At 40.2% G+C, this 23498-nt stretch overlaps 1 protein-coding gene across 1 annotated transcript; it reads right to left on the reverse strand.

Moving 5' to 3' along the window:
* Positions 1 to 1659: 1659 nt before the first annotated feature.
* Positions 1660 to 21668, reverse strand: LOC128506278 (E3 ubiquitin-protein ligase TRIM16-like). The gene is made up of 6 exons (XM_053476653.1): positions 21018 to 21668; positions 12928 to 13023; positions 12545 to 12778; positions 4868 to 5039; positions 3298 to 3357; positions 1660 to 2955 (listed from the first exon to the last, which is right to left on the reverse strand). Exons 1-6 carry the CDS (start codon positions 21618 to 21620, stop codon positions 2438 to 2440), a joined length of 1683 nt encoding a protein of 560 aa, XP_053332628.1. The 5' UTR covers positions 21621 to 21668; the 3' UTR covers positions 1660 to 2437.
* Between the last annotated feature and the right edge of the window lie 1830 nt (positions 21669 to 23498).

The following is a 23498-nucleotide window of genomic DNA, read 5'->3' on the forward strand; positions in this document are numbered from 1 at the left end:
AAACCTCACTACCATCTGCAAGACTAAAGAGCTGTCAAAGCAAGTTAGGAACAAGATTTTAGACCTGCACAAGGCTAAAATGGGCTACAAGACCATTAGCTATAAGCTTGATGAGAAGGAGACAACTGCTGTAGCGATTATTTACAAATGAAAGAAATACAAAGTAACTAATAATGGCCCTATATGCAAGATTTCACCTCATAGAGTAAGAATAATCATAAGAAAAATGAGGGACCAGCTCAGGACTACACAGTATGAGCTTGTGAATGATATCAAGGCAGTTTGAGCACAGTCACCAAAAAAACCATTGGTAACACAATACGCAATACGAATTGACAATACGAACGATTGAAATCCTTCAGTACAGCAAAGCTTCCCCTCCTCAAGAAGACACATGTACAGCCCTGTCTGAGGTTTGCCGATAAACAGAGAAAGATTGGCATAAACTGCTGTGGTCAGATGAGACCAAAATTGAGCATCAACTCGACTTCGAGTTGCCAAGCAACAGGCAAGAAACCTTAAACATTTAGAAAAAATCTGTAAAGAATAGTGGATCAAAATGCATCCAAAGATGTGTGCAAATCTGGTAAACAACTACAAGAAATGTCTTCCCACTGTGCTTTCCAGCAAGGGTTTCTCTACCATGTACTAAGTCATGTTTTGCTTGGGGATCAAATACTTATTTTCCTCATTGAAATGCAACTTAATTTATAACATTTGTATCATGTGCTTTTTTTTTTTTTTTGATTTTTGGTTGATATTCTGTTTCAATACTTTTACCATAAATATATAATAACAATTATAGACCCTTCATTTCTTTGTAAGTGGGCTAAAATCTGTAGGGGATCAAATACTTATTTCCCCCACTGTATGATGAAAATTACAGGTCTTTTTTATCTTTTTAAGTTTGAGAACTTGCACAATTAGTAACTGACTAAATACTTTGTTGCCCCACTGTATTTAAATGGATTTTCTATGACGTCAGCTAAACAATTGTGATATTGTGCTTTGATTCATTTTAGTTTTCTCTGTTGTTATTTATGGCCTAATGCAATAGATGTAGGTGTTAAAGGTTAAAACATTATGTGCATAAAATAAATAATATGCAGTTAAGACAGCTTAAAACAATAGTTATAATGTTCATTGTGGTACAGTTCATAGGTTCAAGTTAAAATCACACACCCCGTTTTTTTACAATACTTTTCTTATGCTTTCTAAAATGTTAAATTAATTGTGCTATGTGTTCAACTGTGAACACTGTCAAACTGGTCACTAGATGGTACATATCGTTGGGAGGAACCTACAACCCCACAGAAGTCAGGTGCTGCTGATTAAATTCTGCAGCCAAGCTAAAGAACACAAGCTGAAGTTTTGTGTGTGGTGTAACACTGGAACTTTTGTTAAACCGAGTTGAGCCAAATGTGGTTCAAATGTAGTTGCTGGTTGAAAAGGAATATTTCAAAGAACATTTTAAAGTACATTTTAATGTATGTAATTTTTTAGGGGGTGACGTGTTAGTGCATGCCCTCCTTCTGCTCAACAGAACCAAAAGTGCTTGAATAAATTAACAAAATAACATTTTCAATATCGATGTGGGGATCTTCCCCGGAGAAAATGGTTCATCCCATAAATCCACACGAATCTCGTCAGTTTTTTTTTTGTTTGTTTTTTTTTGTTATTACCCAAATTATAATCATCATGCAAGAGAATTAGAACAGAGGTGATGAGAATGTGATGGACAAGTTTGGTCTTTAAGGCAGGAATGTAGAAGGTGGTTCTGCATCAAGGATTGGCTCTGAGCCCCTTCCTGTTTGCAATGGTATGGACAGGATGACAGATGAAGTTAGATAAGGTCTCCATGGACAATGATGTTTGCAGATGACATTGTGCTTTATAGTGAGAGCAGGGAACAGGTAGAGGAAAATCTAGAGAGGTGGAGGTACGCTCTGAAAAATTGACTTTAAATTCTTTAAATTCAATGGTCTAGAGCAACGGAGAGTGTGGAAAAGTGGTAAAGAGTGTGTTAGAACACACTGTGTGTTAGATCAAATTTAATAAATCACTTTCTAATTGTTTGAAGGTTTTAATAATGTAAATGTGAAGTGACCCTAAACCTTGGTAAGCTCAAAAGTAAAATTTCAGCACTTTAGGGTTTTGCAAGCTACAGTGTTCAAACTCTGATGTGTCAAATCTCATACTTGCTCTTTACCCAGATATAACACTATAAATCTAGAGTTATAAATATATAAATAAATATTTCCTTATTGTGTGTTTTTCCTACTTTCATGCTTGATATTTAATGTTAATAATGCTCTTTAATTGTTGCTAAGTTAATTTACTGAGCTGTGTTTGTGCAGCAGAATTGTGTGCTAGTGAAACTGAAGACTAACCAAAAATGTGACATTGTGAAGGAATTTTACACAAAACATTACAAACTTTATTCTGGGTCACACAATCTCACATTACAATAGGGTCTAAACCCAGCGTACAGAGGCTGGGTGAATGTGGTGCGGACTCTGTGGAGGAGCTTCATCTTGTCAGAGACGCTGTAGAAGGACAGAGTTCCTGCACTGTGATCCACATACACTCCTATTCTGGAGGATGATAGAGCTCTGAGATCAGTCTTAATGTTGTTGTGACAGAAAGAGAGAGAGGGAAAAGAATACAAGAGATTCCAAGATTGATTGTTGAGTCCAAACACACACTCATCACCCCATCCTTTCCTAATGATGTTTTTATATGAGACTGATATGTACACAACACCGCTCCACTCCACCTCCCAGTAACAGCGTCCACACACACTCTCCTTACACAACACCTGCCACATGGAATCAAATCTCTCTGGATGATCAGAGTACTGCTGCTCTCTCTCACTGTATCTCACCACTCTGTTCTTCTCAGACAGAATGAGGTTACGATGTGCCGTGTTGGGATCCAGAGTCAGATAATAGAAATCTAAAATAAAAGAGAAAAACAAACTGAACAAGGTGAACATGTTGGCTTTAATTCACAGAATACTGTATATTCATGTGAAGAGTGAGACAGCTGTCTGTGTGCACTGATATCTGAGGCAAAAATTTACAACATTGGATAGAGAGGAGGTGACCCGGGAGTTAGTTTTTTAATTAATTACTAAATGTGTTACCTAAAGTAACCTTTACTATAGACTTATAGATGTATAGAATAATATACTTGTTTAATTTTCATTTGAATATAAATGGAATTCGTATGAGTGAACCTCAGTGTTCTGTATATTGAGAGAGAGAGGGAGAGAGAGAGAGAGAGAGAAGCGCATACATTTCAAAAACTCTTCTCTGCTTTGTGGCTCTGGTGCTAAAAACATCTGAACAGCTGCAGCTGTAGAGAAAAAAATAAAAATAAAGACAAATATCATCAGGTTGTCTATTCAATTCAATTCAATTCAATTTTATTTGTATAGCGCTTTTAACAATTGACATTGTCGGAAGGCAGCTTTACACAATTAAAAGAATTAAGTTTGTATGAAATGTGAACGTGTATGAATCAAAATGATAAGATTGTCCCTGATGAGCAAGCCGAGGACATTTGATATTGGCCTGTAGTTGGAAAGCTGACAGGGGTCAAGGTCAGGATTTTTGATTGGTGGTTTAATAACTGCTCCATCTCTCGCTTCAAGGGAAGTAAAGTTTTCTAGGTCCTGATCTGATGTGATTAATTTATCATCTGTATCATTTAAATTGTCTGGTTTCAAAGCCTAAATTTTTAATGCCAAATATTTATGGTTTTGTTATTGAAAAAGTTCATGAAATCCTCACTACTGTATGTTGTTGTTGTGGAGATTTCTGCAGTGGTCTTGTTTTTAGTTAATTTAGCTATATTGTTAAATAAAAATCTAGGATTATTTTAGTTATTTTCTATAAAAGTGGAGAGATACATTAATCTAGCAGCACTGAGAGCTTTTCTAGTTTAGAATGCTCTCCTTCCATGCTATTTGCAATACTAACAATTTTGTTTGACGCCATTTGCGTTTTAATTTTCAAGCGGTTGGTTTTAGAGTGCGTGTGTGGTCGTTATACCAAGGAGCGAGTTTCTCATCTCTTATAATTTTTCTTTTAACTGGAGCTACATTATCTAAGCTATAACGTAATAGTGTATAAGAGTGTTGACTCCAAATATTCGGTCGCCTGATCGAGTTCTGTGGAGTCAGATGGCGATCCAATCAAAGTTGATAACTGATAAAGATATAGAGATTATTGATAAAGGTCTGAGTGGTATTTGATGTGAACGTACATTTAAAGCGATAGCGCAGTGCTGTGCGTACATAATTACTATGACACACTTTAATCAAGACAAGACAATGATCTGAGATAACTTTAGACTGTGGAATTGTAATTGTGTCTCTTATACTTAATCCGAAGGATAATATTAAATCCAAAGTGTGACCTGCTTTATGAGTGGGTCCTATTACACACTGATTTACTCCTACTGAGTTCAGTATGGACATAAATGCTGTTCTCAGAGTCTTCTGGATTCCCAAAATGAATATTAAAATCTCCAGCAATTAACGCTTTGTCTACAGAAACGACAAGGTTTGAGAGAAAATCTGAAAATTCACAGAGAAACTCTAAACTGTAAATGATGATTAGCGGAATCGACTGAGCTGACTTTATGTTACTATAGAGAGCTTCAAATGCATTCAATTTAAATCATCGTCTAAAAGATGGAAAGAGTTTAAACTGATACAGTCAGTTTTTTTCATTTAAAATCAGCATTTTAGTTAAAACTGTCTGCAGGAAGGTCAGCAGGAGCATTGCTAAGAAATAAGACTTCACAGAGCGAGTAAAGACGTTTATCATTGTGTTTCTCTAGCAAGAACAGCTCCTCTTACCATGTGGAGGGATTTTGTTAAATTCCTCCTCACAGAGTTCTTCGAGTCTCTTCTTCAGATCTGAGAGAGAATTCCTCACTCCATCAAATGAGAGATGTTGATGGACACTGATGATGGATGACTGAAATGATGGTTTGTCCATTGGAGAAGACTGACGTCCAAAAGCTAAAGCCTACAAAAATCAGATTAAAAGTAAAACATACAGTACTTGTGATGTCAAATGGACATTCACTGTCCTTTAACAAGAGTGTATGAGGAACGTCTCGGGTTACTTTGCTGTAACCCTGTTCCCTGAAAAAACAGGAATGAGATGCTGCGTGGAAACGCTATGGGAACGTCTCTTTGTTCCCCGGTTGTGAAGCACATGTATGTCAAACACGCCAAAACTTTGGCTTATATAACCTCTGTCAGGTGACGTCATCTGATAAGGTGCACCTGCAGGTTATAAATAGGACTGAACAGGAAACATCTTTAGGTCAATTTTTGTCTGAAAGGACACCCAGTCATGCCCGCAGTGCGGCATTGGAGCGCAGCATTTTGTTCCCGCTTTTTCAGGGAACAGGGTTACAGCAAAGTAACCCGAGATGTTCCCTTTCAAAAGCTACACTTGATGCTCCGTGAAAACGCTGTGGGAATGAAAATACCAACGCCGCTGCACTGCAGGTGTCGGAACCCGCAGGGTTGTGCAGTGTGCGCACAGTCCCCCAAAGGGGTCTCAGACATAATTGTGGGATGCTGGAGTTGCATGGACATCTAACTATAAAATCTGACAAATGTGTGCGGAGAGGACCAACCTGCCGCATCACACACTTGCTGCTAAGGAAAGCGTCTTGCCAAAGCAATTGATGAGGCAAGCCCCCTAGTCGAATAGGCCCTAATTACTAGAGGCAAAGTCTGCCACGCACCTTATAGGCTAGGGCAATAGCATCTCTCACCCTGTGTGAAAGCATTTTTCTAGTGGCGGCCGCCCTTCGGCTGCAGCCCCCATAACATATAAAAAACTTGCTTTGATTTAGCAGAAGACAGAGGCTTTGAGAACAACTGGGTGCATAGTCGAGAGTGGAACCCTCGGGAGACAGTTGTGGTGAGGATGCAGAATAGTTTTGACCAGCCCAGGGGCAAAGTCTAAGAAAGATGCGGAGGCTGACAATGCCTGCAAGTCTCCAATTCTCTTCAGACAAGTAACGGTCATGAGAAAAACCATCTTAAGGGTCAGAAGCCTCACAGGCGCTGACTCTAGTGGTTCAAACGTGTTGTCATCCAACCCTTTTGGCACAATAGCTAGATCCCAAGAGGGGACTGTCGCTCTAGTGGGGGGCCTCAATCGTTTAGTTCCACGAATAAGCGGGCAACTAAAGGGTGCTTTCCATAGAAACCCCAACATTCAGGACATGACAAGCCGAAATAGCAGCTACCTATATTCTGAGAATACTAGGGCATAAGCCCAAGGTAAATTTTCTTGTAGAAACTGCAGCACTGAAAAAATTTGTCAGTGGACTGGGTCTACAGATGTCGCCATTAAGACTGTGCGTGTTTTCCCGCGATATGCCGCAATTTAGCGCGTGGCATGCCGCGACTTGCCGGAAGCAACATTCAGGAAATTAAAATAAATGTTTCGTGCTTCACTTAACATCCGCCAGATGGCGCATGGAAGGACTTTATGAATGCTGAAGCAAACATGAATTTTATTTTGTTTTACAACAGATATTTCATAATGAACGTGTTCATATGTGCTTCGTGTTATTTTCATAATGATGAAATGAGATGCCCAAATTTGTGCTTTAAAAGTTTTTTAGATAGTTTCTGTGATGTCTTAACAGGGACAAAATAATGAAAGACATTGCAATGTCTCGGTTTAAATGGTATTAAAATTATAATTTAATTTCCTGATAGTAGGCTATAGTGTTAACTATGCGAATGTCTGGATTCGTGAATATGCCAACATATCTTATTTAAAAAGTTAAATATTGGCTGGGGGAATTGACAGAATTGAGGGGTTTAAAACTATTTAACAAGACTGAGCAGACGTCACTGCCTAAAATGTATTTCGCCAGCAAAACAAATAAAATGTTTAATAGTACCAATCAAGTCAGACTTCATAATTACTTTGAGTGTAATTCACAAATTTACTGATTAGGCCTATATTTTGTTTTTATGTGTATACAGTATGTGTTTGTAGGTGAATATATTAAATAAGTATGTGTTTGTGCGCGTGTCTCATATGTAACATTTATATTAAATGCAATTCATGATAAGTGTATGTTGTTAAAGTATTTGTGGATATTTATGTACAGTAATGACGCAGCTCACACGGGGGGCAGTGCCGCGCATAAACAGTTTAGCGCGCGCTCTCGGGTTAAAGCGCACAGAGCACAAACTCTCTCTTCCTATAAATCCTCGGTAAGGGCATACAGTTAGCCCCGAGAACATCTTTAGTTTTTTTTTTTTTTTTGTTTCCAGAATCCCGTCCGTTCTCGCGTAGACGGTGGAGCTCTGGTTATTTTTATTTTTATATTTTAAAGTGTTTGTGTGTGTGTGTGTGTGTGTGTGTGTGTGTGTGGAAAGTTTGTGTGTGTCCGCGCGCGCATCTCATACAAAAATGTATGTGCTTCATATTATTTTCATAGGGATGAAATGAGATGCCAAAATTCGTGCTTTGAAATTCATAGTAAGTTTCTTTTATAGGCTAGTTTTTGTAATGTCTTAACAGGAACAAATTATTAAAAGACGCGGCAATGCCTTGGTTTAAAAGGTCTTAAATTCATTTAATTACCTGATATTAGGTTACCTTATAATCTGATAGTGTTAACTATGTGAATGTCCTGATTCGTGAATATGCCAACATGTCTTATTTAAAACGTAAAAATGTGTCGCCTTCATCAGAAGACATAAATGAACTATATATATATATATATATATATATATATATATATAAATTAAATATATATTTAATTTATATATATATAAATATATATATATAAATTAAATTCTTAAATCATCGTGTTCACCCGTGGGTTCACTGCATAAACACAAAGGTCCAGGGACAAAACGGAGAAGTTTAATCATGCAGCACTTTTAGTATTCATAGCAAAAGCAACCCAACATTGTGATTAAAGTACCCGAAATAACACAGAATTATGACCCAGCATAAACAACCCAACGATGTGTTTACAGAAACCCAGCATTTCTTTTAGTGTACTACTACAGTACTAACGAATGAAGTGCAGTCAAAGCCCGGGGATTCTGCGTGCTGTCGCATTGTATTCACAGAGTAGTACATATTTTTGTGGGTTTTTTTTGATCAAAAAGCCGCACGCGCAACTCACTTTTACTTTGCACAAGATTGTATATTTAAAGCACATAAAAACAATAAAACAATTGTTTTAGGCTAACATAACATACATTACTGTAGTCTGTTTGCACACACGCGCGGGTGCGTTACAATAATAATAAGAATAATAACAATAACAAATTCGAAACACTACTACTAAAAATAATTATAATACTGATTGAAGAAAGCGCAGTCGAAGTCTCATCATTGAAGGAGAAAAGAAAATGAAGAATAAATACACATCAGTATTTACAGTTTGAGCTCGACATGTTTATGAGCTCCGTCGCTTGCTGTCAATTGGTGCCTAAGAGAGAGAACACATTTTCGGCTTCAGTAGACACACAATACTTCAGACTGAAACACGACTGCCCCCTACAGGTAATGAAGGGCATTTTCACAAGTCGCGGGATTCCTTTTCTCGAAACGTGCGTTTTTAATGGCGACATCTGTACATGTTTTACTATGCAAAAAATTTCAATACACTCCTTTTGAGGGCATAAGTTCTTCATAAGGACTGGAGGGAGCCCTAGCACTTAGTATGGTTTCAATTACACTGGCTGGAAGACCAGTCTCTCTTCACTGGTCCCCCTCAGGGGCCAGATGGAAGGTAGAAGAGCTCAGGCCGGGGATGGAATGTCGTCCCCTGTGCCTGACACAGAAGTTCCCTCCTCACAGGAGAGATATTAGATCTGAACACCACACACTGGTCGGCCAATGGGGCGCTATCAATACGAGGTGCAAGCCTTGTTGACGGACCTTCACCAGAACTTCTGAGAGCAGAGCTATGGAAGCAAATGCATAAGACGCAGTCTGGGCCACTGCGTTAAAAATATGCGTCCCTCAGGTTGATTGTCACAAACCAAACCTCTGGTTGGATTTGAGAAACAATCATTTTAGTTGTCAACATTTTAATATTCAGCCCACAAAAATGTAATAATGCCTGATTCTCTGTCTGGCAGGGGAACATGTTCTATTTCCCCTTTTTCCAGCAAAGTCTGTAATCTCTACAGTGCTTTGTACCTAAAGAGACATACCTGGCAGTAGATTCCCCGCTGCCAGCTTTTCTAAAAGGGGCACAAGTTTTGACACTTCGAGTAGATTGGGGGGGGGGGTGTTAGATGTTCGGCATCCTGAAACAAGGAAGAAACTGAACACGAGATTGAACCACGGCCTCCCTAGGGTGCCAGGAAGGAGTTTATATTCCTTATTGGACTTTTTACGCGCCTCTCCCCAGGGGGAGACACCCCCATTGTCCTGGGCACGTAAGCCTCAGGACTCCTTTTTAAAGGAAATTATGCTCCTTAGGTCTGGCCTCCTTAAGGTGGACTGCGAAGCGTGACGAGTCCCGCTTCAATCTCTACGAGGGGGTTCTCGGCTTGCAAAAATGTGTAATATGTTAGCCTAAAACATTATTGTTTTATTGTGTGTGTTTGGCGGGGGGAGGGGTTCTTTAGACCTGTCTGTGCAAATGTGTTTGTGTTAAAGCCAACGGAGAAATGTAGGAGCGCACACAGACACACCTCTCCATCCACAAATGCTTTACCTGTCGTCTTGTAAATCGTTGATTAAACCTAAGAACACAGCTGTTCAGCATCAGTCCTAGACACAAGCGCAGGGTCTGTTTTTGTCCTTAACAATAAACCAGTAAGTAAGTGTTTTATACATTAAATAAAAGGATAATTATTTACAAGACAAAAGGCGTTCAGAGGGGTGGGATGCCCTAAAACACCCCCCTGCCACGATTGCCCCCCATTACACAATCGCTATCTTCAAAGAAAAGCCGCCGCCCCCTTTCATTCAAATGCGCTAGCGAGTGTTTTTTTTTCACTACGCTCGGTTTTGTGAACACAGTTGCGTTCAGTAACACGATGGAACCAATTACCTAAACAGCAGCAACAACACCAATTATGATCACACTTTGTTAAATTTAAATTGCTTAAATTTAAATATTTCGCAGCTTTGTCCTCCTTGCATTGCTACATGTTTATTTACTTCCATTTCGCTTTGCACGTATAATGCACTCTAAAATCGACACTATCAAACATGGAAATTATATAACATCCAATCAATCATCGCGTTATTAAAAGTAACAAATTTGTCATTACTTTTCTTTTATGCAGCACGGCTAAAAAGATAATAAAAATTACACCAAAGTGCTGCAGGTTTGGCGTCTGTGAGCTTTTCCTAATCAGAGTTAGACAGGGGCAGGGGGGATTTTATGGCTGCTCAAGTTACACTCTACTTAGATATTGCACAGAGGGGAGTTCATTTCAGTTCTCTTCATCCGAGCTTAAAGAAGAGAATCTCAAGAAATAATAGTAAGTTTTGGAAAGTCTAAGTTCATCTCCCCGTGCTGCATAAGAGAAGAGTAGTGACAAATTCGTTACTTTTGTTACTAGACATGGTTTATTTTGTCCGCAAGTGAAATACATTAATACGTTATTAATTTACACCATGATAACATTAGTGCAGAAGGATCTAAAGAGATGTGACTTTGAGACGTTCACAGTATATTCAAGCCGTAGACAGTGTGTATTTTGCAGAACATTACAAAACAGCCATGTCCAATAAAACAGTGCATCTTTAAAAAGCCACATTGGTTTCGGGTCAGTAGTAAACTGAGTAGCCCCGTAAACTTGATCCTGACGATAATAGTCGATTGTTTTTATATTAATGTTTATATATATATATATATATATATATACACACATATTTTTAAAGTAGTAGTAAGCCAGGCTTTAGTAACCATGGACAAATCACAATATAAGCCCTCTCTCGCACACATGCGCTCTCTCTCACTCTCTTTTTCTCTCTCTCTCTCTCTCTCTCTCTCTCTCTCTCTCACACACACACAAATAACACATGAAATCGCGTAAAACCAAATGAAACTATGGAAAATATACAAGCAGTGAAAAATACAGTGTTATCCTGTAGGTGATTCCTGTCCTGATAACAGGCACTAAACCTCTGGAACTGTTTAGTTCTGTTAGTATTGTTTTTAAGTGTGAATGTTTATGGGGATTTAATCTATCTACTGTATCTATCTATCTATCTATCTATATATATATATATATATATATATATATATATACAGTATATTGTTCATTAATGTCTTCTAATGATGTCGACATTTTTTTATGTTTTAAATAAGATATGTTGGCATATTCACAAATCAGGACATTCGCATAGTTAACACTGTCAGATAGTCTACTATTAGGAAATTAAATTAATTTCAAGACCATTTAAACCGAGGCATTGCAATGTCTTTCATTGTTTTGTCCCTGTTAAGACATTACAAAAACTATATAAGAAACTTATTAGGAATTTTAAAGCACCCGCAAGTGTCTCTTCAATCTGGGGCATCATCATATAAAACCGCGCTTTTGCATCCACGACATTCGAACAAATCAATGTCAATAGCACAAAAACACGGGATGAATACGGCTTATTCCATGAATGAGTTAACTTGTCATAGAGGTTGCCAAAGAAGGGAAGGGGCCATCATTTAGGAAACCTGACAGAAACCTGTCGTCTAACTTTGAGCGTTTGGGGTATTTTTATTTTATTACATTTTTACGGCAAATCAAGGTATAAGAGTTTGACCGCCCGTGTTACCACTTCTAATAACTCCTGTTACGTTGGCTCATCGCTAGTGAAGCGCTCTGAAGTGATAGTTTCCATCTCTGTGGAAGTGAGAGTCGAAGTTTTGTCCGCCCCCTTCACAAGAAGCGTCGGAGTGTGCTTGAGAAGTGGATGGTAAAGGCTCATGATCCGACGAGAGAGTAAGAGAAAGGGAAGATTCCGTGTCATGCACTTCCGCCAGATCTGCATGCGAAGACCAGGAATGCGCCACGGCTCGCAGTTTCATTTCAAAAAAGGGGAGCCGAACGTAAGGGACTTTAATAGGGATGAGATCACAATGCTCACATCCTCCCTCAAGCCCGAGGATAGCGTGCTCTTCCCTTAAACACTGAAAACAGAAAGCATGGAGATCGCCCTTAGCCTTTTACACAGAGGCACGGCTTTATTGTCTAACTCTGCCATTTTTTTGGTGGGTAATAAGACTCTTTGTATTTTCGCTTTCTTTTTGTTTTGAAAAGTGCCTGCACACACACAATGCGGTCCATAAAGACAAAAAAACCTGAGGATGTTTCCAGTTCAGTCCTATTAATAACCTGCAGGTGCACCTTATCAGATGACGTGACCTAACCAAGGTTATATAAGCCAAAGCTTTGGCGTGTTTGACACACACATGCTTTACAACTGGGGAACAAAGAGATATTCCCATCGAGTGTAGCTTTTGAAAGGGAAAAAGCTGTTTATGTAGATCAGACAGTGAGTTTTACCTGGAGGAACTGGATGTGATCGTGTGTGTGTAAAAGCTGCTCCAGCTCAGTGAGTCTCCTCTGGAGATCAGCAATCTCCTGCTCCAGTTGCTCCAGGAGTCGTTCAGCTCGACTCAGTTCAGCCTTCTCCTGAGCTCTGATCAGCTCCATCACCTCCGAGCGCTTTTTCTCCATGGAGCTAATCAGCTCAGTAAAGATCCTCTCACTGTCCTCCACTGCTGTCTGTGCACTCAGCTGTTAGGACACACACACACGCACACACACATACACACAGTATTTAAAGCTCATCTATCATTCCCTCTCTTACTGCGACTCTAAATGACTCCATGTTGTCCATGTTGTGTGTGTTTCTAGGAGCAGCTCTGTCTCTGCTCACTGCTCACCTTTATAGTGTTCAAAGCCTGTTTCAGCTCCTGCACCTTCTTCTGCTTCTCCTGGATTCTCTGCTGGGATTTCATCTGCTCCTCCTTTAACTCACTCTGAAAATAAATCATTGCATTTAATATTAATGTTTATATATATATATATATATATATATATATATATATATATATATATAAAACTACAAAATGTCACCAATCAACAACACGGCCTTGTAGAATATCCACATATTTAAATGCATTTCGACATGTTTCTAGCTAACTAAGACATAAAGACAGGATTTCTTAATTTAAGTCTGTCTGGGGATAAAATAGTTATTCAGGTCTTTACAATGCACAAGTAGTTTATTTTACACTAGAAGCGCCACGCCAGTGTTAATTCTTCTACTTTTAACTTGATTTACTGGTCATTTGACCGCCTATTGTTTTGAATAGGAAGCTGTCGCTGATACACAATGATCGCTAGATGCCACTTTTACCCAAAGCAAATAGTTTAGCTATAAGATCAACTTGTACTTGGACAATGTGCCATTTATTCCAGCGTTGATAATCAGTGATATTTTTTTTCAACTGAGAAAACCTACTACAGAGTCTCTAAGGGACAAAGGAAGAGTATTTGTGGACATATATGTTACGACGCGGCTCGCGGGAGGGGCAGAGCTGCGCATAAACTGTTCAGAATGGGCAGATCCGCAGGCTGATACCACGCGGAGTTTTAAACAGTCAAAGGCGCAGACATGTATACATGCATTTGCCAGGCAATCAGCCTGAATGAGCCGCACCTGGCAGCGTGTTTATATAAAAGGTTGTGATACCGCGACACTTCATGTGATCATTCGGTCGCACAATAAAAGGTGTCAGGGCCAAAGACAAAGCGCGCTGAAGAAGACACAGGCATCTGTGTGTCTAAGACACCGGCGAGAAAGAGGGAGAGAGCGCGGAAGTGAGGGAGAGCGACACGGATCAGTTTAGCGCGCGCGGGTTAAAGTGCACAATGCACAAACTCTACTCTCTCTTCCTATAAATCCTCAGCCAGACATACAATAGCCAGACACTTTTCAACCTAAATAACCCGGTTAATGATATCGACGATGAGCTGCGGGAAAAGCTACGCGACCTCGGCTTGCTGCGCGAACCAGGCCTCAAAGCCTCAGCGTTGCCTGATGCCGGAGGCCGGAGGAAGGGTCATCGAAGGCGGTGCGTGAGGAAGCGGAAGCGCGGCAAGCGGGCGGGAGTCTGTGCTAGGCTAAAAACAAACCCTAGCCGGCCGGCTCTCCCGTCCATCATTCTATCTAACGTCTGCTCCCTGGACAATAAACTGGACTACATCCGACTCCAGCAGGCTACACAGCGTGAGGTTAGAGACTGCTGTGTCTTTGTTTTCACGGAGACATGGCTCAGCGACAGAGTACCGGACGCCGCTATTTAGCTAGACGGGCTAGCCTCGTTTCGCGCCGACAGAAATGCAGCTCTGTGCGGTAAGACTCGCAGTGGCGGCTTATGTGTTTACATCAACACGAAATAGTGCAAGAACTTTGTGCTAGTTTCTAGTTATTGCTCATTGCTGCTGGAGTTTGTGACTGTTAGATGCAGACCTTTTTATTTACCACAGGAATTCACCACTGTTTTCATTATCGGAGTGTACATTCCACCTAGCGCTAATGCTAAGGAAGCGCTATGGGAACTGTATACAAAGATCAGTGAACTGCAAAATACACACCCGGATGGACTGTTTATTGTTGCTGGAGATTTCAACCATGCAAATCTCAAGTCAGTGCTTCCTAGATTCCATCAGTATGTGGACTTTGCAACGAGAAGGAAAAACACGCTGGATCTTGTTTACACAAACATCCCTGGCGCATATCGGCCAGAGCCGAAAAAGTGCACCGATGACGTCACTGTCTCCAAGAGCATCATCTCACGACCCAACCAGAAACCGTGGATTACTGCGGAAGTGCATGCACTTCTAAGGACCCGAGACTCTGCCTTCAAAGCGGGAGACAAGGTGGCCCTCAGAACAGCAAGGGCCAAACTTTCTCGGGCCATCAGAGAGGCAAAGCGCGCACACGCCCAGAGAATCCACAATCACTTCAGGGACAGCGGCGACACACGGTGCATGTGGCAGGGCTTACAAGCCATCACAAACTACAGGACGAAATCACCTGCCTGTGACAGTGACGGCTCCCTCCCAGATGCGCTGAACAACTTTTACACCCAATTTGACAGGCAGAACGACGTGGCGGTGAGAAAGACCACACCTTCTCCGAACGACCAGGTGCTGTGTCTCACTACAGCTGAGGTGAGGAAAACTCTTCGCAGAGTCAACCCACGTAAAGCTGCTGGACCAGACAACGTCCCAGGCAGAGTGCTCAGAGAATGTGCTGAACAGCTGACAGATGTTCTCACTGACATCTTTAACATCTCTCTGAGCAGCGCCGTCATTCCCACGTGCTTCAAGGCCACCACCATCGTCCCCGTGCCCAAGAAGTCTACTGTGTCCTGTCTCAATAACTACCGTCCCGTTGCACTCACACCCACCATCATGAAGTGCTTTAAGCGGCTCGTCATGAGACACATCAAGACCCTGCTGCCCTCCTCACTGGACCCACTGCAATTTGCGTACCGTCCTAACCGCTCAACGGACAACGCCATCTCCATTACACTACATCTTGCCCTCACACACTTGGACAAGAAGGACACATATGTTCGAATGCTGTACATAGATTTCAGCTCAGCATTCAACACTATCATCCCCCAACAACTGATTGGGAAGCTGAACCTGTTGGGCCTGAACACCTCCCTCTGCAACTGGATCCTGGACTTTCTGACCGGTAGGCCTCAGTCAGTACGGATCGGAAACGGCACCTCCAGCACCACCACACTGAGCACTGGGGCCCCACAAGGCTGTGTGCTTAGTCCCCTGCTGTTCACACTGCTGACTCACGACTGTGTAGCAACACACAGTTCGAACCACATCATTAAGTTTGCTGATGACACGACCGTGGTGGGTCTCATTAGCAAGAACGACGAGTCAGCCTACAGAGAGGAAGTGCAAAGGCTAACGGACTGGTGTAAAGACAACAACCTGTCTCTAAATGTTAACAAGACAAAGGAGATGGTTGTTGACTTTAGGAGGACACGAGGCGACCATTCTCCGCTGAGCATCAACGGCTCCTCTGTGGGAATCGTCGAAAGCACCAAATTCCTGGGTGTCCCCCTAGAGAAGGACCTCAGCTGGTCCGTCAACACCAGCTTCCTACACAAGAAAGCCCAACAGCGTCTCTTCTTTCTGAGAAGACTGAGGAAGGCCCAGCTTACACCACCGATCCTGACCACCTTCTATAGAGGAACTATCGAGAGCATTCTGAGCGGCTGCATTACTGTCTGGTTTGGAAATTGTGCCATATCGGACCGCAAAACCCTACAGCGGATAGTGAGGACAGCAGAGAAGATCATTGGGGTCTCTCTCCCCTCTATTGAAGACATCTACACCACACGCTGCATCCGCAAAGCCACCAGCATTGTGGCTGATCGAACACACCCCTCTCACACACACTTCACACTCCTGCCATCTGGAAAAAGGTACCGAAGCATTCGGGCACACACATCCAGACTGTGCAACAGTTTTTTTTTCACAAGTCATCCATCTCCTCAACAAAAAGGGACTGGACTGATAAATACACACACACACACACATGCACACACACACACACACACAAACCTTATCACATAGCTTAACTCAACTACCTCAAAATATTGGGACTGGACTGACTAATCAACACAAGTGCAGACACACTGACCTACACCACCAAATTATCGTACACACTATTGTTGTATCGTAAACATCATTTTGTTAATTTATGTTGTAATTTATGTTAGGTCTCTCTGTCCTTTCTCTGCTAGCCAGGTAACTAGGCCTCTTGGTTAGCTAGTTTAGTGTCTGTGTTAATTTATGTTGTAAATTTATGTTGCATGTAGCACCTTGGTCCTGGAGGAACGTTGTTTCGTTTCACTGTGTACTAACTGTATATGGTTGTAATGACAATAAAGCCTACTTAAACTTGCACTTGAACTTGTAAATGCAGACATATTCCACCAGAAAGTCATCGCCTCTCGCAATAATGCAGATCAAACATAATACACCTGTCCATAAATAAAAATTAATATTTAAGCATATATACAAAATGTATTCCACTTGAACATTACAGATTAAAACAAGAAGACGTAGTGAACGTGTAGACGTGCTTAACTTCAGTTCATTGTGATGCAGACAAAAGGTTCTTCGAATCCCCCATCAGTGAAACCGGTTTGATAACTTCACACCTATCGTGGATGAAAGGTGAGAAGAGGGATTACAGTAACTGGGGGTTCTGTGGGTGTCACCTCGGAGCGTTGTATTCAGCTTATAGACTAAAACAAAATCTTGTTTGCTTCAGCAATGGACACAATATTGTATTAGGCTATTAGGCACACACGCAGGCATCTTTAAATTTGAAAAGAAAATAATAGTGGCCTGGTAGGCAGATTATTTTTTATATACCTTTAACGGCTAAATAAAGGTAAATGTACACAATAAATTAATAATTGCGTTTGCTTTACATTTGAGCACTCGTGTAAATAGCTTTCTCATTTATATTCTACACTCTTATATAGTAGATACTATACTTTTGAGCAGTAGAAAACTGGCCATCTGGTGCACCATGAAACATAAATTGAAATGCAATTCTTATACATAGCAAAAAAATTTTATATTATTTCATGGGTTAAACAAATCGACTCACAACAGAGCGCGCTGGCGTGTTGGAAAAGTGAGTGGGGGAGTCATTTGATCGATAAATCGCACGTGTCTATCATCCTTTTGATCAAAACGCTGCCTTTTGTTAAGGCTGCGGGTTCACGTATACATGCAGCTGAATTAATTTTAGATGTACTCTAAAGCATCTTTTAAGGCCTAAATATTAATTTTTATTTATGGCCAGGTGTATTAAAAAGTAAAGACCTGTTGTTCAGTTGTTCCTTGCATGGTGTATCTGCACGGGGAGATTGTGTGTGTGTGTGTGTGTGTGCACTGAGAGTTTGTGTTTGTCTGCGAGCGCATCTTATACTGTAAGTGTGTATGGACGGAGAATTTGTGGGGGTTTTTGTCTCATTATCTTCTCCTTCAAACATGCTTCCAACCAACCAACCCTGGCTTCCAAACGCAGAAGGCTATGTGTCATAGCCGATAACTGCTCCTTTGATCTGCTGGTTACAGCGGGGCACTGACTGTTGATCAGTGTAAAGTAGCCTGTAAAAGCCAACATAAGAATCATTTAATACCTTTAGCACCCTTTTTTAGCAAGCCTTTTTTTCCCGCACAAACGGCAACATTATTCGTGGAATAAAACGTCTTTGCCTCCATTTCTGTTGCTACTTATATCTGTAGGAACTGCAAATGCCTACAGTTATTTTGTTCAATTTCTTTTATAGCTTAGGACCTTCCTTTTTCCCTAAAATAGTGTGAATGTCTGCACCAATCACTAACCATTAAAATTTTGTGATATACAGGTCCTTCCCAAAAACTAGCATATTGTGATAAAGTTCATTATTTTCTGTAATGTACAGATAAACATTAGGCTTTCATATATTTTAGATTCATTACACACAACTAAAGTAGTTCAAGCCTTTTAATTATTTTAATATTGATGATTTTGGCATTCAGCTCATGAAAACCCAAAATTCCTATCTCAAAAAATTAGCATATCATGAAAAGTTTCTCTAAACGTGCTATTAACCTAATCATGTGAATAAATTAATTAACTCTAAACACCTGCAGAAGACTCCTGAGGCTTTTAAAAACTCCCAGCCTGGTTTCATTACACAAAACCGCAATCATGGGTAAGACTGCCGACCTGACTGCTGTCCAGAAGGCCATCATTGACACCCTCAAGCAAGAGGGTAAGACACAGAAAGAAATTTCTGAACGAATAGGCTGCTCCCAGAGTGCTGTATCAAGGCACCTCAGTGGGAAGTCTGTGGCAGAAAACGCTGCACAACGAGAAGAGGTGACCGGACCCTGAGGAAGATTGTGGAGAAGGACCGATTCCAGACCTTGGGTGACCTGCGGAAGCAGTGGACTGAGTCTGGAGTAGAAACATCCAGAGCCACCGTACAGGCGTGTGCAGGAAATGGGCTACAGGTGCCGCATTCCCCAGGTCAAGCCACTTTTGAACCAGAAACAGCGGCAGAAGCGCCTGACCTGAGCTACAGAGAAGCAGCACTGGACTGTTGCTCAGTGGTCCACTTATTACTTTTTTCGGATGAAAGCAAATTTTGCATGTCATTCGGAAATGAAGGTGCCAGAGTCTGGAGGAAGACTGGGGAGAGGGAAATGCCAAAATGCCTGAAGTCTAGTATCAAGTACCCACTGTCAGTGATGGTCTGGGGTGCCATGTAAGCTGCTGGTGTTGGTCCACTGTGTTTTATCAAGGGCAGGGTCAATGCAGCTAGCTATCAGGAGATTTTGGAGCACTTCATGCTTCCATCTGCTGAAAAGCTTTATGGAAATGAAGATTTAATTTTTTAGCATGACCTGGCACCTGCTCACAGTGCCAATACCACTGGTAAATGGTTTACTAACCATGGTATTACTGTGCTCAATTGGCCTGCCAACTCTCCTGACCTGAACCCCATAGAGAATCTGTGGGATATTGTGAAGAGAAAGTTACGCGCGGGTGCCTTACAATAATAATGAGTATAATATGTAATAAGTACATATATGTAATATGTATAATAAATAATAGGTATATGGATTCTGAATATATTAAATGGATTCTTAATATATTGATTAAAAACTGAATATATATTAAGTGAAAAGTCGGAATATATTAATTGAAACATGACGTAATTAAAACACAGCGCCATTTTTAGAAAGGATGAGTGAGTCAGCGAGAAACTTGGTTGCTGCGATTCTGAGAAATGAAGAGATGGTCAACACATTAGTGAGTGCGTGTATGGCCCAATGTGGTGCCATAAGCCGCACTCAGTATTAGATTTCCCCATTCAAATACAGTTAAACCCACCACGGGTTGTTATTACTTTTTCCTCCCTAATGTGTCACACCTTTGGTTTTCCCAGTTAGTTTGCCTATAAGAATTGACAGTTGAATACGAATCAGTGAGTGTAACCATCTTTACTCTCGCTACCAAACATCACTTTATACAACACTAGTGTAAATAGTTGGACGTGGAAAAGAGGAGGAAATGGACTTTGGGCCTGTACACGCACTCACTAACGTGTTGACCATCTCTTCATTTTCAAAATACTGACTTCTAAAGAATTAAAAGTAGAAGTTTAAGGGGTTAAGAGACATGACTTTGTCTGAGTAAGTGACAATGTATGGTACACTTTACTGTGCTAGCTCTTTATGCTTTATTAGCCAAGTGTAACTTGATTAACTCTGAGTCACATAATGCATACTTATTTAAACACATTCAAATTTACTAAGACAAATGACAAATATTTTGCTAAATTTAGCTATTAATGAAACTTAAAATGGGTACAATGAAAGATTGTATGAGTAAGAAATGAGAATATCTCAAAACCTAGGGCATTTTAGCCATTTCTTTTTTTTTTTAGGTTTTTTAATAAACATATATAAGGTCCAAAATTGTGCAGTGCAGAGCGACGTTTTTTTCAGCACAACCACAAAAGTTTAATCAACTATACAAACATGACTGAAAAAAGGTCAAATGGTCAAAGAAGTTCTTTCTATGACCTTTTTTTCTAAAAAACAACAACAAAAAATACATATACAGTATATACAGTATGTTATATATGCTAAATTTAAGAGTTCTACTTTTTTCCAACATCATTCCTATATTCTTCTATAGCAGTAAAATTTGCAAATAAATATCATTACTTATGATAGTCTATATGACATACCCAAAAACTCAACAGCACAGTTTGATGTCTGAAATGTTCCTATGTATACACCAGCAATAAAGCAAATATATTTTTTAATCATCAGTGATCAATGCTGTGTTGTCGGCATGTACTGCATTTGTGCTGCTGAGTTTTAAGGGTTTAATGCTGAAAAGATTTCTAGTTCTCACCAGTTTCTCAGCTTTTTCTGCTGCAACTGTTACAGCGTCATGGCCTTTATGTTTATCCAACATGCACATGGAGCAAATACAGGTTTGATCAGTACGGCAGTAGATCTTCAGCACTTCATCATGTTCAGAGCAGATCTTCTCTCGTAGTTTTACAGAAGATTCTGTTATTTTGTGCGTCTTAAATGCAGGAACATGATAGTGAGGTTTTAGATGAGTTTCACAAAAGGAGGCCAGACACGTCAGGCAGGATTTGACGGCTTTGTGTTTTCTCTCTGTGCAGAAATCACACTCCACATCTCCAGGTCCAGCATAACAGTGAGCAGGAAAAGCAGCTTGGACTTCAGTCTTCTTCTTCAGTATCTCCACCACTTCAGCCAGCATGTTGTTTCTGCGTAGAACAGGCCTTGGTGTGAAAGTGTCTCTGCACTGAGGACAGCTGTAGACGCCCTTCTGATCCTCCTGATCCCAGCAGCCATTAATACACACCTTACAGAAACTGTGACCACAGGGAATAGCCACCGGATCCTTCAGGAGATCCAAACATACTGGACAAATGAACTGATCAACTGAAAACTGATCTGCTGAAACACTGGCCTCGGCCATTTTCCTGAACTCACTCACTGAGAGAGAGGCAGTCTGAGTTTCTTTGACAATAACTTCCTGTTCCTGTGTGTGTGTGTGTGTGTGTGTGTGTGACTAAAAGAGAGAGAGAGAGAGAGAGAGAGAGAGGGAGAGAGAGAGAGAGAGAGAGGAGGAGCATAAAAAGAGGGAGGTTATAAATACTCCTCTGTTAACTGTTTCATCTCCCTTTATGAATATGTGGAGATAATTATTCCTACCTACAAATACCTAAATTTAAAGCCTTGCTGATGAATACATTTGGGGCAGTTGATTAATAAATTAAATAAATATTTATTCATGCAATATTACTGGTTTAATACATATTTTATAATATTATTTAATGATAATTTATTTATTTAATATTACTAATATTATATTTACTAATAATAATTTAGTTGTTTACCCTATTGCTTAGTGCTCAATTCACATCCAAGATTATGTCAACAGCTTTACTCAGATGTAAGTAAATGCTAATTGCTGCATTGATTTTCAGGAGGTTAGTGCATGCAAGTGCTTGAATGAATTAACTAAATAAAATCATTAATATTGATCTAAGAATTTTGTCCTGAGAAAATGACTCATCACATAAATCCACATAAGTCTCTTCGGGTTTTATTTTATTATTCAAATAATAATCCCCATGCTTTTTTCCTTTTGCTGTTTCTGTCCAGCATTGATTACTTTTTTGACCATGAATAGCTGGAATGTGGTTGTGAATTTATGACTGAAATAAAGCTGCTCGCATTGCATACACTTTCACTTTGTAAAAGGCGATATGTGCAGCTTAATATTAGTCAAAAAGAGTGGCAAAGCAGACAAAATGTAAAATGTATAACTGTACCCCAGAAAAACAAACCCTAGCCAGCCGGCTCTCCCATCCATCATTTTATCTCACGTCTGCAACCTGGACAATAAATTGGACTACACCAAACTCCAGCAGACTACACAGCACGAGTTTAGAGACAGCTGCATCTTTGTTTTTTACAAAAACATGGCTCAGCAACAAAGTTCCAGATGCTGCCATTCAGCTAGACGGCCTAGCCTCATTTCGCACAGACAGAAATGCGAGTCTGCGGTCAGACTTACAGTGACAGATGGTGTGTTTACGTCAACATGGAATAAGATCTCTGTTCTAGTTTCTAGCTATTGCTCATCACTGGTGGAATTTGTGACTCTTAGATGTGGAACCTTTTTATTCATCTAGCACTAATGCTAAGAAAGTGCTTTGTAACCTGTATGCAAATCATCCCCAAAACCACCAGCATTGTGGCTGTTCAGACACACCCTTTACTCACTTTTCATTCTCTTGCCATCTGGAGAAAGGTACCGAAGCATTCGGGGGATCACATCTAAACCGTGTCACAGCTTCTTTCCACAAGCCATCCATCTCTACAACAAAAAGGGATTAGACTGATAAACACACACTTGCAAACACACTGATGAACCATCTAACAATTGTTCATACCAACCTGTAACTGCTCTTTTGTATAATATGTATTATTTGTTATACATATTATTATCTGTGTACTAGATTGTATATGTTTTAAAAGATAATAAAAGCCTACTTGATTTGACTTGACTAAAAGTCTGTAGTCTCGTTTTAATAACTCCTTATGTCGGGAGTGTAGTTACCAGTTTAATTGTCATTTATGTGGGGTTCAGTAGAACATCATTAAATTCCTTAACGGACTGTATTGTGACTTTATGTCAATAACACATCCTTATTGCTCACATTGCTCATGTCAAAATATTCTGTAGAGCCATTTTTATATACTTATGCAATTGTTTACATCATATTACGGCTCAATGTGGGGTCACTAAACTTGAAAAATTAACCGAACTAGTAGAGACCGCAAGGAC

This window comes from Clarias gariepinus, chromosome 2, assembly GCF_024256425.1.
Source record: "Clarias gariepinus isolate MV-2021 ecotype Netherlands chromosome 2, CGAR_prim_01v2, whole genome shotgun sequence".
NCBI classification, from domain to species: Eukaryota; Metazoa; Chordata; class Actinopteri; order Siluriformes; family Clariidae; genus Clarias; species Clarias gariepinus.